This window comes from Pteropus medius, unplaced genomic scaffold (genome assembly GCF_902729225.1).
Source record: "Pteropus medius unplaced genomic scaffold, Ma_sr-lr_union100, whole genome shotgun sequence".
NCBI lineage: Eukaryota > Metazoa > Chordata > Mammalia > Chiroptera > Pteropodidae > Pteropus > Pteropus medius.
In genome coordinates this window covers 6,678,771-6,696,965 of record NW_024351730.1, presented here as the reverse complement: position 1 = coordinate 6,696,965, position 18,195 = coordinate 6,678,771, and the positions used below count along the sequence as shown (strand labels likewise).

The window sequence follows — 18,195 nt, the reverse complement described above, 5'->3', positions numbered from 1 at the left end:
ATCTTTTTTTTAGATGGCCATTTGTGTTTTAACCAATTTTTGTCTCGTAAATAATATTGTTCTAAATATTCTTGTATAGCTTTTGATGAAGCTCAGCACACATTTATGCTCCACTGTTGACTATATACTTAAGAGCAAAATTTCTGAGCCATGAGGTATGCACTCAGATGTTGTCAGTTTCCCAAAGTGCTTAACCAAATCACATTTCCATCAACAGTGTATGGAGGTTCAGCTGCTCCACGCCTTTTCCCTTGCCAATATTTGGTATTCTCATATTTGTTTGTTTGTTTGTTTTTATTTTGTTGTTTCCACTTTAGCCAATCTGGTGAGTGTATAGTGGTATCTCCTTATGGTTTAAATTTACAATTCCCTGATGACTAATTATGCTGACCGACTTTTCATAGGTTTAGTGGCCATTTGGGTATTCTCTTTTTTGTGAGAAAATATTCCATTCAAGTTTTTTAACCCTTAAAAATAGGATCGTCTGCCTCTTCTAATTGATTTATTTTTATTACGAGTAGGAAGTCTTTGTTGGTTACATGTTTTAGAAATATCTTCTTCCAGTCTATGGCTTAACTTTTCACTCTCTTAAAAAGTTATATTTGATGAACAGAATATTTTGAAGTGTAATTTTATGAATATTTTCCTTTGTGGTTATATTATGTTGAATAGATCAGTGACAACCCCAAGGTCATGAATATGTTCTCCCACGGTACTTTTAAAACACACCTCCTATTGGGATGGGGAGTAGTACTTTGCAAAGCTGCTACAAGGAGGCCATCTGCCCTTATGATTCTTTTAAATGCATTATTATAAGTATCCAGTAGATGGTGGTATTGCTATATAAAAGGAGATAGGAAAAAACTCAAGATTTGATACTTCTCGGAGTTTTCAAGAGGGTTATTTTAAAAACAGTTTCCCACCCTGACTTGTTTCTATAGGATGAGAAACAGATAGTAATGCAAATTTCACTTCAGACATACACTTAGATATACGTGGGTTAGAATCCTAATATTGGGTATACTTATTAAATGAATTGGTTAGACTTTTCCCTAAGGAGAATTCTCTAAGGCAGAAAAGCCCCTTTAGGAAGGGGAGTGGGTGGTAGGAGAAACTGGAATCGGGGGAGGAGAGCCCAAATTTTATCTGCCTCACAAATTTACTCACCAGGACAAAAACAGACTTGGGATGTAAATATTTTAGGTCCCGGGTCTAGTTTTGGTAGGTTTCATCTAGAAAGGCACAGAACTGTGTTTCATCATGGGTATCTCTGGAAAAACAAATCATATTTTGAAATCCATAATACTTCTCCAAGTAAGTTTGTATTTGTAAACTTGAATTCTGGAGTTTCACATAAAAGCTATGACAAGTATATTGAAAATGGTTACAAGTCCTCTCCCCTCAGGTATACATTTTTTAACCTCTTCGTAAAAGAAGAGAATAGGTCTAGATAACTCTTAAATCTTTTCTAGCTCTAAAATCAATTGTAACATGCTTTTCTCTCCTTGTAACATGGATTTTCTACTTTTCAGAAAAGTGGGAGATAGATCCGTCCGAGTTGGCTTTTGTAAAGGAGATTGGAAGCGGTCAGTTTGGGGTTGTCCATTTAGGTAAATGGCGAGCACATATCCAGGTAGCTATCAAGGCCATCAACGAAGGCTCCATGTCTGAAGAGGATTTCATTGAAGAGGCTAAAGTGATGATGTAAGTATAAGCAATACAAAGATAAATATCTTGCAACATCTTGGTGTCATGGAAAGAATGTGGATTTTGGAGTCAGTCACATCTGGATTTGTCACAACTCTGCTCAAACTAGTTGTGCTTTCCAGACAAGTTATTTAACCTCTGCGTAACCTGGGTGAGTTATTTCACCTTTCTAAACCTCAATTTCCTCACTTGTAAAATGGGGAAAACAATACCAACCTTACTGGATCGGTGTGTAAATTAAATGAAATAATTTAGGAAAGTGACAAAAGTGTGCTCTTTTCAGCTCAATAACAAGTGCTTAATAAGTGCACTTCTTTTTTTCTTTTCCCAGAAGCAAAAATGTTGACTTCGTCTAAATAATAGTATTAGGATAAAGTATTTGCTTTCAGAGAATTTAAGAATCCTAAGCTCTAACAGACGTGGCTCTTTGTAAACTACTGGACACTGCTCTTAACTTCTGTGATTTCCAAGATCAGCATTTTGATTTAGTTTAACCTGGGGTTGTGGTTTATATCTGTAACCTGGCCTGGACCAGGACAGGCCAATAATTTGGCACAAATCAAATAAACGTTCTTTAAGTATTTGTTCAACTTTTACTTACAGGAGCAGCATTGTGGTAAAGGAGAAAAACCCAAGTAGCATTAACCAGATCCTGTTTTATTATCCAAAGCGATTTAGTTCTGTTCCAAACTTGCAGACCTCACTTGAGAAAATAAACAAACAGACAAACTAAAAAACCTTTGAAGGCAGAGCAAACCTGTCTCTTGGGCTTCTCTACCCATATTCCGAGGGTCTTATCAAAATACTCTTTCTGTTTATTTACAATAAAATTAATTTCAAGAGAACTTATGATAAACACAAATTTCCGGTGATGTCAGCTTCTCAAAGATGTTTTTGTGTCCCTTGGTTACCCCAGGCACTTATTTGTCTGGTCTTTGCTTCCTGATACTATCTGCGTCAGACCATGGTTTTTCTTTATATAAAGGAGAGACAAAAGTTTTATTGCTGTGTATTGGATTTAAATAGACATAATAAGAAAAGAATAAATGGGAGAATGTGATTTATTGAACGTTGAAGCCATGTTGGAATTCCTATCAAGTAAGAATTAGAGATGTCTAACGTCATGATGAAGGGATTTTTGAAAGGTTCAAGCCTGATTGGGCATTTGGGATCAGGATTTTTGAGGATGATATTTTGAGGACAATAGAAGATGGATGGAGTATGAAGAACAGAAATAGCTCTTGGCAGCTTAGGGAGGCAGAAATGAGGCTGTGTTAAGTCAGTTCAGATGGACATAATGTGTTCTTGGGTTTGAACATAGTTGATTTTTTCATGATTTTTTGAAAGTGGGTCAGGAAAAGTTTTTCCCTTTTAACTTCCAACTGTGGAATGCAAATACATTCATCTTTAAAAAATTAAATAGCTGGCACACTTTGAACTCTGGCAAGATATACAGCTTGGTTATATATGTATTATACTGTATATATACATATTATATTGACAATATACACATTACCTCCTTTTTGTAAGTGTATAGTTTAAATGTCACCTCCTCCAGGATGTCTTCCCTGACTACTCTTTTTAATTGGCATACTCACCCCCAAATGCTTTCTATTGTATCACTTTGTTAGTTCCATCAAAGCATTTGTCACTATTCCAAAGCTTCATGTTATTTGTTTTGTTTCTCCCCCACAAAAATGTAAGCCCATAATAATAGGACCTATTCATCTCTCTCCTACAACCTGGTAAATGATGACTAGTATGTAGTTGGTGTTCAAAAAATATTTGTGGATTATTGAATGAGATAATAAATCTTCACCACAATTCTATGAGGTAAGTTTTATTAAGACCCCAATTTTATACATGAGAAAAGAAAAACTTTGTAAACTTACCTAATTTGCCTGCAGTCCCACAGCAAAACATTGGTAGAATTTCTAATTGAAATCATAACTGTGAACTGTTTGGGACAAAGCCTACAATCTTGACTAATTTAGTAATCAGCAAACATTTATTGGGCAACTCTACTATATGCCAGCTCTTATAGTAGTTGCCGTAACTGTTAACCAAAATTGTTGTCATCCTGTGTAGCTTTTCCAGCACAGTAAAAGAGCAGCTTCAAATCTCTACTGTGCTCTTAATCACTATATTTCCAGAGTACTGGGGGCCTGTACTCTTGGGTTTTCCAGAGCATCTGCTAAAGATGATTTAGAAGAATGAAATAAAACCAGTCTTTTCTCTCTTAGACAACTTCAGCCCATAAAATTCGATTAAATTAAAAATTTTATTTTTCCGTTTTTACCATGGTTTATACTTTTTATAATATATTCACATATATGATCTCATTTAAGGTTCACAAGAAGGAAGAAAGACAGGTTTATTATTCCCATTTCACACATGAAAAAAAAACCCTGAAGCTTAGAAAGTTTAAATAAGTTGCCCCTGGTCAGGCCACCAAAAGGAGATAAAACAACTGGAATTCCACCCTTTCGATTACGAGTACTACATTTTCTTTAATGAAGTATTACAATACTTCATTGCCTTTAAGGGATTCTTCATTTTAGTTGTCGAACTATGGGTTTGTGTCTCTGGATGTAGCTTATTAGTAGCAATGCATTATATTGAAATATGTGAACTAATTACATTTGTAATCATAAAAAATATATGTATAAGTAATTTTAATTTCTCTATGAACCTTTTCACTTGTATCTCAGTTTTCATTTTATTTATTCTACATTATCATATCTTCTAAAATATTTTATATTTTGAAAGAAAAGCTCTAACCTTATAAATCATATTACATAGAAATGAGTATGGTAAAAACTGTGAACACCCCTATTTTCTTGCCTCCACTTCCTGAAGTGTATTTCTCTGGGGGTCATTAATATTGATTAATAAAGTTTGTTAGTTGGACTCCTAGCCCTTATTATTTAAATATAATTTAATTAATTTTTATTCTTTAATTTTCTTTTTTATATGCATGAACACTCTTCTGTTCTGTCTGTCCAGAAGTTCTTGTCTGAGCAGCTCCAGTTAGAAAGGTCGAAACTAAGGAAAAGAACTGCTCAAGGTTTGGGCAAGAAGTAGCCGTAATGAGGAAACAGAAGGCTTACAAAATGGAAAGGAATAAAAATAGAATACGGGGCACGTAATCTTCTGTATCTACAACTTAGGCAGTTCTGCTTAAACTCTTGACCCCACTTTCTCAGCGCATAAATTGGAAAGGAAACTGCTCTACTTTCTCTGTGGTTGGGTTAATTTGTATCGTATCTTGATGGTGAAAATTATCTAGAAATAGTGAATAATCACCAGTTGAGTCCAAATACTTTAAAATGCAAAAACAGTTATGCTTACTGGTGTATGTTTTTCATCGACAGGAAATTATCTCACTCAAGGCTAGTTCAGCTTTATGGTGTATGTATACAGCAGAAGCCCCTTTACATTGTGACGGAGTTTATGGAAAATGGCTGCCTCCTTAACTATCTCAGAGAGCGAAAAGGAAAGCTTAGGAAGGAAATGCTGCTGAGCATGTGCCAGGATACATGTGAAGGAATGGAGTATCTGGAAAGAAACTGCTTTATTCACAGAGATTTAGTAAGTACGGTACAAATTTGCTGATTATTTTGTGTATTATACATACGTTCAGAAGGACATGACGATTGAGGACTTTCAATACTTCGAATAATGCATCCTTTGGCTTAATTTTAAAACATTTTCCTTTTTATATAATTTGTTGGGAAATGTAACTTTATTTTTAATTGCCCATTGATGCTGTAGTCAGGTAAGGTGTTTCCCTAAATATGCCTTAAACTAATCAACCACTGAATTAGTCAACTAACTAAAGCTAAGAAATTGTGTTTTAAAATGTCTAATTGAATAAAACTATAATATTTTCACATTTCTTAAAATTACCACAGTAAACTAAATGTAATACTATATAATGTAGAGATAATCTGTCTTCTCTCCCTCTTTTCTTTCTTCTCTTCCTTCTGTCCTTCCTTCCACCTTTCTTACTTTCAAGCAATAATCAAATATGTCTTGAGTGTCTAGCATATGCCAAATGCTCTGCCAGGCGCTGGAGATATAACAGTGAAGAAGGAGCTCCAGTGGTTCTCACCCCTGGGGGAAACTGCCCCAGGTGGAGGTGGTTTGGTTTGACTGGATTGCAGCAGCATTACTGGTACTGGAGGAAGACAGAAATGCTAAATCATTCTGTTCTGTAATGCTCAGAACAGTCCTGTTAAAAAAAAAAAAATGATCAAGGCGTCTTGTGTCTCAAATGCTAATAGCTCTGCTTTCCTGCCTTGCTACCTTCTCTTGAAAATTTTCTATTCACTTTATATTTATTCATAATAGTCATACTATCCCTTTTATGCCCTTCCTTGTCTCATTTCTAAGTTCAAATATTAATTTCAACAAAAATTTGATAATTCTATGAGAAGTCCCTGATACTGTCACGTAGAGATAATCCTGTATTTTCATTGCCCATGACTAGGGGGACCATATTATTCATCAGGCTGGAATATTTTGGGGGGAGAGAAAGAAGGTACAATTACATTGGCCCCAGCACACCATTGCTTGTTCTACGTGTGACTTTGAACTCTCACGGCATTTATTATTTACTACTTCCTAATTGTTTATGTTGTTTACACAAATGCTGGACTCTAAACTCCTTGAGGTCAAGGCCTAGACTTCTAAGCTGGCAGAACAGTGCGATGAGAATGAGTTGCACAGCGATGGTTCTCAAACTTAGCTATATTTTAGAATCACCTGGGAGCTTTAAAACATCACAATACCCAGACCACATCCCAAACCAATTTAATCAGAATCTTTGGGGGTGGAATCCAGCCATCAATATTTTTTGAGAAATTTCTTGGTGAATCTGATGTTCAGTTAAGATTGAAAACCACTGCTCCTAGAGCTAGACTGCCTGGGTTGAAATCCCACCTCTGTTTCTTACTAGCTAAGAAAGCTAGTTAACTAGTAAAATAGCATTAATTATAGCACCTCTCTCATATGAGACTGTTGGGAGGATTACATAAATTTACATGTAAGCACTTAAAACAATGCCAGACACATTAGATGCCTACTATTGCTATTACGTAGCTAGACCATAGTTTTGCATCTCTTGTGGTACATTCCCCAGTATCCAGCCTGTAGTAGCTATTGAGCAGATTTTTGAATGGATGAGTAAGACTAATTCCTAACTTACTTTTGTAGGTCTGTTTTTCCTGATAATGATTAGAATTCAAAATCCAGTTAGGTGATAATCCTGTAATTCTATTTGCTCCAGGTAGCTTCTTGCAGACCCTCCTATCCTTGGTGTCTTCTTTGATTGCTTCCTTTTGTGTTCTATTTTATCCTCCTATATACCTCTTAAAATGTATCAGCTAGCAGTGAGTCTACCCTGTCAATCCTTCCCATTTGGCTTTGTCTGGCTTACCATTCCAAGTTTCTTTCTTTTGTTTTTGGACTAACTGCACCACAAATTAGCTGGAAAAAAAAAAAAAAATCTATCGAACCAATGACCTATGAGAGGCTAACTAACCAAATCAATAATTTTTTTGATTAGATTGACTGAAAATGGATTCTTTTGGCATCAGATAGATTGTCTCTGCATTATAGTACTATATTTAGTTTACTGTGGTAATTTTAAGAAATGTGAAAATATAGTTATATTCAATGAGATATGTTTTAAAATACAATTTCTTAACTTTTATTAGTAATTATAGATGCCAAAAATACAATCCCTTATTTGTCATATATATTGGGACTTCTTCTTGTTTTTATTAAGATAACTTTAAAAATACACACTTTTTTATGTCAAGATTCATAGTTTATTCTCTCAATCTTCTTTGAGTTAACCTTTTGGGGAAAGATTAAAATATTAAAAAGGAAAAGTGTTACAATTTCTTTTCTCTTTTTGTTATTCCTCTGAAGAATCATTAAAATCCACCACACGAAGGCAGGTATATTGCATTATATGTCATTGACAGGTGTCACCATAAAACAGACATGGCTGCCCACACAGAAGTAGTGCGGAGCCCAAATAAACTAAAAAAAAGTAGAGCAGTAAATCTTTAAGAAAAAATTGTATTCAAATGGGTTCTTTTCTTCTTTCTTTAGGCAGCAAGGAATTGTTTGGTCAGTTCTACAAGTATAGTAAAAATTTCAGACTTTGGAATGACAAGGTACTTGATATATTTTTGTTGTTGTTTATTCATAAGAAGGAATCTTACATTTGTCTGCTGGAACACTGAAAAATGTTACTGGCTTTGCTTCTTTTCTCTGTTGATGTGTTGATGTGGTTGTATGGCCTGTTGACCCACTTAGAATTTTAGGACATGCACCAGTTTTAGTTGTGAGGTGAACAGATACTGAGGCTATTCGGATCTTCTTTCGGATCATTATTAATAAAACTGGCATGTCTTAAAGTTAAAAAAATAATTTTTCGGTCTATTCATTATATGTGTAAGATTAAGAAAAAAGCTTTTTTTATACATGTATATTTCTGAAAGAAAAGTAAATTTGTTTGCTCAGCTCTGATTTTTCTGTATCATCATCATACATTTCTGTTATCAAGTGTAGTAGTTGACTTTAAGTCTACAACTCAAGAGTATAAAAAAGTTATTTTTTATAACTCTGTGCAATTTATATTTTGAGCCCCCTTTTCTTCGGGTTGGTAGAAATTTAATCCCAGTCAATTCAGGGTTTCTCTCTGACTTTCTTCAGGGTCAAAATCCAAGTTCTGTGTTTTTCATGGGGCCACAGTACTAGTTGGGAGATGGTCTATCTGGTGCTTGTTGTCACCCATTGACACTGGTGTCCTTGTAGCCACGATCCTTCCACTGACTCAACCAAAATTTCTATCTGCAAAATTCCTTTCTATCCAGTATTCTCTATATTAGAAAACTCCATGGAGGTGATCTGAGGCCCCATTTACCTGGGTACATCCACAGTTTTTCATTCTCTGCAATCTGTTTTTCCTGGGGTTCAACCTAGGAAAGAGGGCAGAGGTTCTCTTTTGCTCTGCATTTCACCAATCTATTGTGGGGAAATGTAGGGCCTTCTTTCCCTTCCGTGTGACAAGGGAAGCTCATGTAGAATGCAGGGTCAAGACCCTTCCTCAGCTACCCACAAATATCTAATATTCTTTCCCTTTTCCTTCTATTTTCCCCCCACTTCCTAGCTCAAGGGATCTCTTTTTCTAGAGGAATGGATGGTGATGGTGGTGGGGAGGTTCACTCTTATTCAGGAGTCATTTTCCCAAATATTTTGTTAATAAGCCAGTCTTCTTTCTCTGGAAAGCCTAGAGTTTTGAAACTCAGAAGCTATGAAAAATGGCTCTTTACCTTTGTTTTCTACGATTCCTCCTTTCTCATAGTAGAATGCCCTCTGGCTCAATTAAAAGCTGAAAGATAAGGTGAGGTAGGATATGTGGGAAAAAGTGGAAGCATGGGGAAGCATGAATAAATAATTTAAAAATACTACATTGCATACTCAAGGGGCCACATAGCACAAGTTAGTTATCATTGCTTCTCTTCAGATACACTTGGATATTCCTGCATATAATTCTCAATAAGGAGAGAGGATTAATTTTTTTGTTATTTTTTAAAAAGGAGATGGTAGTTACTACTGATTTATTTCTATATAGAATCACTTTAATGCATTAGAGATTTTTTTCACATCAGATGTATTATGTTTAGATACTTTTATTTCCTCCCTTCTCTGTCCACAAAAATATGCAAGAAGAAAAAAGTAAAGCATCCAACTTTGAATTTTTTCTTTTCCATCATATATTTATCTTTTAGTTTCTTTGTATAACCTTGGTTGTTAGGCCATTCAGCATGCTTCTTTGCAAAATCAAGAATTTTCATAACTGATATAATCAGTAGGATATGTTTTGGACTGCAGAATTGTTATAGTTTTCTGAGACCCAGATAAAATAAACACACCTGAGGCTTAGTTTGAGGAGGAAACACAATAAGGGCTACTCTCTTGCTTTGACAATAAAAATAAAGGTATATAGAACATTTCTGGGGTAAACCACTCTGTCTTAGAACTGAGTTAACTAAAGAGATTTGAAGTAGACAGAGCTTGGAGGTACTCACCACAGTGTGCTCTGAATATGATGACTTTAGGTATGTTTTGGATGATGAATACATCAGTTCTTCTGGAGCCAAGTTCCCAATCAAGTGGTCTCCTCCTGAAGTTTTACATTTCAACAAATACAGCAGCAAATCTGATGTCTGGTCATTTGGTGAGTAAATTTGATGTTCATTTGATGGAGCTTGACTTCATGAAATAGGCCAATCTCTTCTTACTTTGATTTCTTAATACGACATAGCATTTTGAAAAGTCTTATAACTGTGCTTCTGCCTTAGGTGTTCTAAACACTTCCGGACTGTCTTTAGCAACTGGTGTCTTAAGCCTCCTTACATAAGTCTGCCTTTTGGATCTTTTCCTTTCCCATTGAGCTCTTGCTATAAAATCATAACGAAGAGTCTACTATTCTAGAAAACAAACTCAGCCAACTTTTCCACACCACAGAGATTTACAAGGAAAACTGACCTTATGGTATCATTGAATTTCGAATGTAATGAATAAACTTCATTGTCTAACTACTAAGCAGTGTCACCTAATTTACTTATTACCTTCAAATTTTGTGGAATTTAGATATAGGCCTCCTTGGGATCTCTCAGTTGATATTTATATTGAGTAATGCTCTTTATTGAGAAAGAGACACTGTAGACTTATGTCCAGTGAAATTCGTTCTTTTAATTGATTTTCAAAAAGTGGCAACTAATGTACTATAATCTATTTTCTTTGATCCAGATCTTCTTGGACGGCTTCTTGGGTTTGGAGAGACAGCTGCACCCTCAGGAGGGTGTGTATTTTATTGTCCACGATAAGTTTAAGCTTTTATCATTGGACTCATTAGCTCTCCACTGACATGCGTTAGTCATGGCAGGTGACATTTTAAGCTCTACTGGAGAGCAATTGAGTTGTTGGATAGCAACCCAAGTAGCTCATCAAGTGGTTGCAGAACAATTAGAATTCCTTGAGTTTTACTTGACTACTTGTCTCCCTTCCCCACTGGACAGTGAACTTTTGAGTGGTTGGTCTGGTTTCATTATTAAGAATCCTCTGACTCTAACACAGGCCTCTAATCAATACCTAATACATATTTGTAGAATATGTGAATAATTAAATGAAATCAAATTGAGAGCCTTGAGGAAGTTTCACGAAGCAATCCATCAGTCAGTGATTACTGAATATCTATTATATATAGAGCCCTTGCTAGATATTCTGAGGTTCCACCCAGCAGTCTCTCAGTGGGGAGAGGAACGCACGCCATCTACTGGCCGGTAAACGCTTGGTCTTAGTGGGTAGCAGAACCTCACACAATTCTGTCATTTTCTATGGAATGGCAAAAAAAAGAAAAAAAAAAAAGGTTTATTACTTTCAGGGTGTGGGGACACGAGCATATTTAAAAAATGAAAATGCTGATAGCATTTTCTTGCAATAGGGAGGCAGTCAAAACCGATGGAAAAGGAAATGCATTATTTTCACTTGGAATATTTTCAGTGTGCAGATTTGTTCAAAAACTAAGATGCACATGGTCTGCTTTATAGATAGACCTGCTCTTATTCTGGATGATTATTACTCAAAGTCTAGAAGAAGAAAATAATGCCTTGTAGTTTGAAAAGTTCTTTCGGTTCCAAGTAACCATTTCTTTCTAACCTCTGGTTTTCATGCATTTTATTTGCAGGAGTTTTGATGTGGGAAGTTTTTACAGAAGGGAAAATGCCTTTTGAAAATAAGTCAAATTTGCAAGTTGTGGAAGCCATTTCTAATGGCTTTAGGCTGTACCGCCCTCATCTGGCACCAATGTCCATATATGAAGTCATGTACAGTTGCTGGCATGAGGTGAGTGTCCCTTTCCTACCTGCAAAGGTTGGCAGTCCCAGCATCTGAGAGCAGACCTGATGATCACAAACCTTACTGCAGGACTCCATCATGGCAGGAAAAGGTGTCCGTATCTTGGTAATGATACCTGAGAGCCAGAAATACTATTTCTATCTGAAATCCCCACTACCAAGTCATTAATTCATTTTGTTTCTAACAATGGCTTTTCATCTGAGAAATTCAGGACATTTTTCAAATCTTATCTTTCTGAGATTGGTTTTTGCAGAAACTCTTGTTAGTAAAGCCTCAGTAATTAGATGTTTTACTACTTCTAAGAACTGGCGTGTGGAAACTAAGAGTGGAATCAGGTTTGTTAAACTTCCACATTGGAAGATGATGTTTTTATTTTCTTCACTCTAATCCGTCTTGCTTTTCCAAGGATAAAAGTAATGGGTTACATCTCTTTTTTGTGGCACTCAAGACTCCTGATGGAGAGATTACACCAGAAAAAGAATGAAGGCAGAAAGTGTGCCAGGAACTTCTACTCAGGAAATTATCTCTTGGGAGCCCAGTTTCTCTTTTCCTTGAAATGCCAAGCTTAAAAAAGAAAGCCAGAGGGGTTAGTGGCTCACCTCCGTCTTTTCTAGGCACTGGCTCAACACACCCCTACCCTTCATATCAGAGTCCTCTGTGATTTTGATAGCTCCTCTCTTTCCGGCTAATACTTTCAGCCCAGAAAAACCACAGCTGGGTAAGGAGTTTCCCATTCCCCGCTCCCCTCCCCTACCCCCCGACTAAAAAAAAAGCCACTTAACTCCTGATTCTACAAGCACTGGAAAATTCAACATTTCAAGAACAATATGGCTGTTCACATTCTAGAGAACTATTAATTTTATAGAGAGACCTGATGTAAGAAAATATTTTACGTATGATTAACTGCTCCTCAAGGAATCTTGAAAGACATTTAAAAAAGTTAAGTAAGCTGTTAGTAGCAAACATCTGTCTTAAGAGCATCTTTGCATTAACAATGCAAATAGCTGAGGAAGATATATTGTATATGAAGCAATAGACAAGTACATGTTCATACAATAAAACGTATTGAGATTTTATGCATCTGTGAAGAGGAGACAGAGACAGGGCCGGGGTAATTAGATGCTGATGGGAGGGCCAAGTAAATGCCATCAGTCTAAACTTACAGTTGGAACAATGATTAAAACAATGTTTTGATTATGCTGATTTACTTGTTTGCAAAAGTTGATTTTGCCTTTTTAATGTGATCTAAAAGCTCCAAGTGCTTATATGCCTCTAGATTCAAACATGATTGTAATAACACTGATACATTTAATGGGCTCTATTACAATCCTGCAGAACTTCAGCCTCTGCAAAAGCTCCAGCATGTATTCTTATAGTCTCACGGAATGTTCTCACATTGCTCACATATTCTTCTGCTCTGTTTTTTTTTATTTTTAATTGCTCATAGGCACTGAGGGCCATGTCTCCCCACTAACCCTGTTGCTAGTGATCTTTGTGAGAAAGTGGCTACTACGAGTAATTCTATTTCCCATAGATTTCAAAGATACCAAGAAGGTCAACTCTTCTTCCTCATGAGCCAAAGCCAACCAATGGGATATAGGAAAATGCTCCAATCTTTGGCTCTGTAGCCAGGGTTTTGATGACTGGGCCTTAAGACAATCAGCCTGTGCTCTAGGACCTGTAAAGTCCCTCATGAAACATTGCTTTTACTTGAAGACTGAAACCCTTCTTTCTACAGGATAACAGCTGTAGTAAATAACTGTGGTTGAGCGTGGAGGCCTGGAACTCGAGATGCGCCCCCTCTCCTTTACCTCATGCATTGCAAGGCATCCAAATAGATCTCTGGGACAGTTCTGTGATAATGGAAATGTGCTACGTCTGTGCTATTACAATATGGTAGCTATACCTGGTCATTAAAGACTTGAAAAGGGGCTGTCGTGACAGAAGTTAATTTAAAAACGTATTTAATTTTCATTAACTTAAATTTCAATAGTCACGTGTGGCTGGTGTTTGCAGCACAAGTCATTTTATTTTTGCAGCGCTCTCTGCTCTGACATCTTCACACTCGTGCCCCGCTGAACTGCCAGTCGTGCCCTGTGCGTCACCCGAGATGCATTTCTCTTCCATTCGTGGAGAACGAGCCTGGATCCACGTCCCGCCGCCTAGTCCCAGAGCTGGTGTCTGAGCGAGCCTTAAGCTGAGCTGACCACTTCTGCTTTTCTCTTCCAGAAACCTAAAGGCCGCCCTGCATTTGCTGAGCTGCTGAGGGTTCTCACAGAGATTGCAGAAACCTGGTGACCTGAGTGGAATGTCAGCCCAGAGGATCACGTTGAAAAATTGTCCCCCCAGAAAATCGTGTGTGGAAGGACCGATGGTGAACATCTTCCTCGAGAGCAGCTGACTCTGGGAAACATTACAAAGATCACAGGCTTTCCAGACTCCTTAAAACTTAAGAATATTCTGACGGTAATCTTTCTATGAGTGTGTGTGGGGGGCTTCTGAACTCTTGTTTTTCTGTAACATTCTTCATGTCTCATATGTGACTATCAAAAAGTGTTCCACAGCTGTCTTCATAGTGGCTGTTCTAGACAAGAATAGCCCTGTTGAGCCCCTGAGGACCCCAAACCTGGTCCTTTACAGGGCGGAGGAAATTTTTTTCCAGAAGAGCAGTGATGTTCTTTACTTCAAGTGGTCCATGCAGAACAAATGAAAATAAATCCTGCCAACTCGTGGAGCACAGGAGCCTCCCCTGCAGAATCTCATGCTTGTGAGCTGCACAGATCTTTCCGGATAACGCGCCGTTGCAAACTACACGAGAGTGAGCATTCTGGAACTTTTATAGTCTTCCCTACGTCATTTAACAAATTGTTTTTGCACGTATCTGATTGTTTTGGAGACCGTTTCTTGGATTCCAGTTTTAAACACTGGCACAGGAGATGACCAAAATTCTTCTCTGAACAGATCCTGGTGCTTCCGTCCTGGTGATGTCCGTTGTCAAGGGCAATTCGGAACCTGGATTTCAGTTCTAAGATTTCACGCTTTGTCCGTATGAAATCAGACAATTTAAGAAGCCTTGTTTTGTCGTGAAAGTACCTCCGGCACCTTTCCAGAAGATGACTTGGGCTTTCCACGAGAACAGGAAGGAGGCAAAAACAAGATGAGCAAATGTTACATCAGCTCCTTTATTTCCCAAGTAAAGGGTTTCGAATTCGAGATGAAGTAACCAGCTATCATAATTAAATTTTAATTTTTCACGAACTGTTTGTAGGAATGATTGGAAATTGGTCTTTCTCATTCTGAGTGTTTCAGAAGTACCATAGGAAGAAGGGGACAGGCAGAAAGCACACGTGTCGTTACCATGAGGTTGAAGTGCGAGACCCTGTTATTTTCATTCTAGCCGGCCAGCATCGTGGTTCTGGGGGACCCGGTTTTATGATCCTCATTAGGCTCTAAGTGTCTGGCTGTCAGTAGTTGTGACTTTTACATCACATTTCCCCACTTGGAGAACGATTACCTTTGAATATCCATAGTACTCGATAATAAATGTGCATTAAAATAATGAGCATTGGGCACAAGAAGAGCCTTGATAATTCAAGTGGTGGTCTCAGAAGTATTTCCTGAGATACTGCGCAGTTTCTGAGGCTATCACACTTCTTTTCGTCATGCCTCCTCCTATGGGGATGCGGGCCATGGGAGGAAGACAGAGGGCTCCTGCTACTATGACCTTAGTTCAGGTAAAATAATGTGAAATCTAGCTCAAGAGGGCATGAGACTATTAAATAGCAAAAGCTGAGGGAGGGAAAGTTAATGTTATAACAGCGAATTGAGTAGTACCAATAGATACAGTAAGATGAATTTCTCAGCTTTTACTCTGCATGCAAGTTCTCACTCTCAATGAGGAAATAAAAATTTGAAAAAACCAAACTCTGAAATGCTGGGGCTGACCCTAGAGCATCTGCCAACACTACCAGTGCAATGCAGGAGACACAGTACGAAGCAGAGAGTGATTCGCAGAGACAAGTCATGCCTGGGGATCCCACCGCAGCAGGGGGCATTTATAACAGCACATGTTGGTGAAGATAGGCAAACTCCATTCCTTTTGTCTGAACACATCAGGAAGTTTGAGATACCAAATTAAGAACAGGAATAACCGGAGCTCAAGTAGGTAGCTGAGACTCGGATAATGTGTGCATTTGCAATGTCTGCAGACAGAGATACAGCATTCTCTGTCTAGCAAAAGAAAAATTCTTTAAGGAGTCGCACAACTTCCTCTGGAAAGTAACTATGTTTTGCACCCAATCTTAGCATTAGTTGTTGATGTGAGCTCTCTGTGGATAGCTTAACTCATTTAGGTGATCCAGGGTGATAAACAGCTTTGCATAAGAACTAGACAGGAGTTTTCGGGGTGGGTTGCAGGTGAGAGTCCTAAACAGGAGAAGACAGGAGGTCAAAGGAGGAAGGGAGGCTCGGAAAAACAGAATTTGGAGGCCAAGCAGAAGATCCAGTCAATGTAAATAACCGTTTGGCAAGAAGAGCCGAAGGAATTTTTTTGTTAAGTAAACTATAATTGAAGTACAATGCATGGTCGCACTATCGCGTTGGTTACATGTTTGGCTGCCAATCAAACCCACGAGACTAAATGGCATTAATCCAGCTCTAAGTTTGCTAAATTTTTCAGAAGGATTCAGGACGGGAAAGTTAGTCCACACAGGGCTCAGTCTCAGTATAAGCCTACCAGTTCCGCACATGCACAGATGCTTGGGTCTCCCACCTGCCTAGGGAGAGTAGGTGATTGCTGGTGATGAAGACTGAGTGTGTGTGGTTTATCTTGACGCAAAGAAGCTTCTCCATTGGTGTCCCATCCATCACGTAGGCCTACAGGTCTCAGGCCTCGCAGCCCATGTGCGTTCTCACAGATCAGAGGTCTTACAGTGTATGAAACACAGGTCTGGCCTGGGACCTAATGTTTCAAATTTACCTTAACTTGGAATATATCCAAAGAATTGGTGCTGGGAGAAAGCAAACCTAAAATCCTCTCAAGCAGGTAGGTCTAGGTCTGATATAAGAAACAGTATGGGGCTGCTCTTAACCCTTTACTCGCGTATCCATAAAGAAAAGTATACAAGTCGTGTGTATATATCTTAATTTTCATAAAGTGAATACATCTGTGTAACTAGCACTCAGATTAAAAAATGGTACATTTCAGAATCTTAGCATCCATTCTCCTTCCCTATTCAAGTCATCGACCCAATAGCAGTTAGACCCTGATTTCCAGCACCATATATCAGCATGGAATCTTTTCAAACGTTCTGTCAATGGAACCCTGCGGTATGTACTCTTGTGCCTGGCTTCTGTCACTTGTTTGGTCCATCCAGGTTGTATGCAGTTGTATTTCCTTCATTCTCATTTCATCAACTGTATAATTATATTACAGATTATTTATCAATTCTACTCTTGATGAATATTCGGCTTATATCCAATTTTTGGATATTAACTTCAGTGCTCCTATGCACATTTTCCTACGAGGAGAATCGCGGGGCCAAGAATCATGGACACATTCAGCTTTAGTACACAGCGCCGAGGACACAACCAGCAGCCGCGTGTGAGCGTTCCAGTTGCTTCACATCCTCAACAACCTTTGGGATTGTCTTGGCCATTACAAAGGCCAAAGGATTTCTGTGGGCAAGAGTGTCTCATAGTTAATTTTCAGTTGTTCGCTGAGCTGAACTGCAATATAATCTCTGTCCCCACTCTGATGTCAGCATAGCGGTCCACACCTGCACAACCGAATATAAGTAGTAATTGAGAGGACTGACATGATTCGGAGTGACACAAAGGAAAATATAAGAGATGTAATGCAGAGCAGAGGAGAAGAATCTGATAGCAGCAAGAACTTGGATCTGTAACTATGATGAAAGATGATGTGGTTTCTCATCAAATGGAGATGGACACACACACACACACACACACACACACACACACAGATATTTGTATCTCTCATTTCTTTCCAAGAAGTAGGAGTCTCGTTAAATGGAAGACCGTATTTGATTTGAAATTTGATAGGTTTGGCTAAGCACATTCGGGGGGTTGCCCTTGGAGACAGATGCATTGCTTGACCTACAGAAAACCTTGGGAAAGGAGGAGAGGAGAGGAGCAGATAAAGTGCTGGAGGGAGGACACTGCCCGATGGCAGTAAAAGACCAGGGGGAGCAGAAATGCCTGTTATCTTATGTTGGTCACGAGGTCACCACCCCATCGCCATTACGCCCAGCTATTCAGTAAAGTAAGTTGGGCTCACGAATCTATGTCTCAGTGGAAATTATTTTGCGGGTGGGAAACATATATGTGTATCTCACATTCGGTTCCATAGGGTGCGTGGCAGGGACCATAGGAAACGTGAAGAGACCTGGGAAGCAGAAATAGCTCTAAGCGTATAAGCCCCTGAAGATTTGTCTAAATGTTGGAGAAAGCTTTGGTCATATATCAGCTGTACGGTTGCCACACTGAGAATGGTGGAGGTTGTTCCAGCCAACTTAACCTGATTTTGAA

General features: G+C 38.2%; 1 protein-coding gene across 2 annotated transcripts in view; it reads left to right on the top strand.

The window, feature by feature from the left end:
* TXK (TXK tyrosine kinase) overlaps nt 1–16,930 on the top strand; it is a 53,469-nt gene extending 36,539 nt beyond the window's left edge. For both annotated transcript variants that reach the window (XM_039845145.1, XM_039845146.1), the window contains 6 exons: nt 1,533–1,704; nt 5,082–5,298; nt 7,831–7,895; nt 9,846–9,964; nt 11,477–11,634; nt 13,876–16,930. In XM_039845145.1, the coding sequence (XP_039701079.1) occupies nt 1,533–1,704; nt 5,082–5,298; nt 7,831–7,895; nt 9,846–9,964; nt 11,477–11,634; nt 13,876–13,944 (800 nt within the window). In that variant the 3' untranslated portion in view covers nt 13,945–16,930. The remainder of the gene's footprint in view (nt 1–1,532; nt 1,705–5,081; nt 5,299–7,830; nt 7,896–9,845; nt 9,965–11,476; nt 11,635–13,875) is intronic.
* Nucleotides 16,931–18,195: the final 1,265 nt, after the last annotated feature.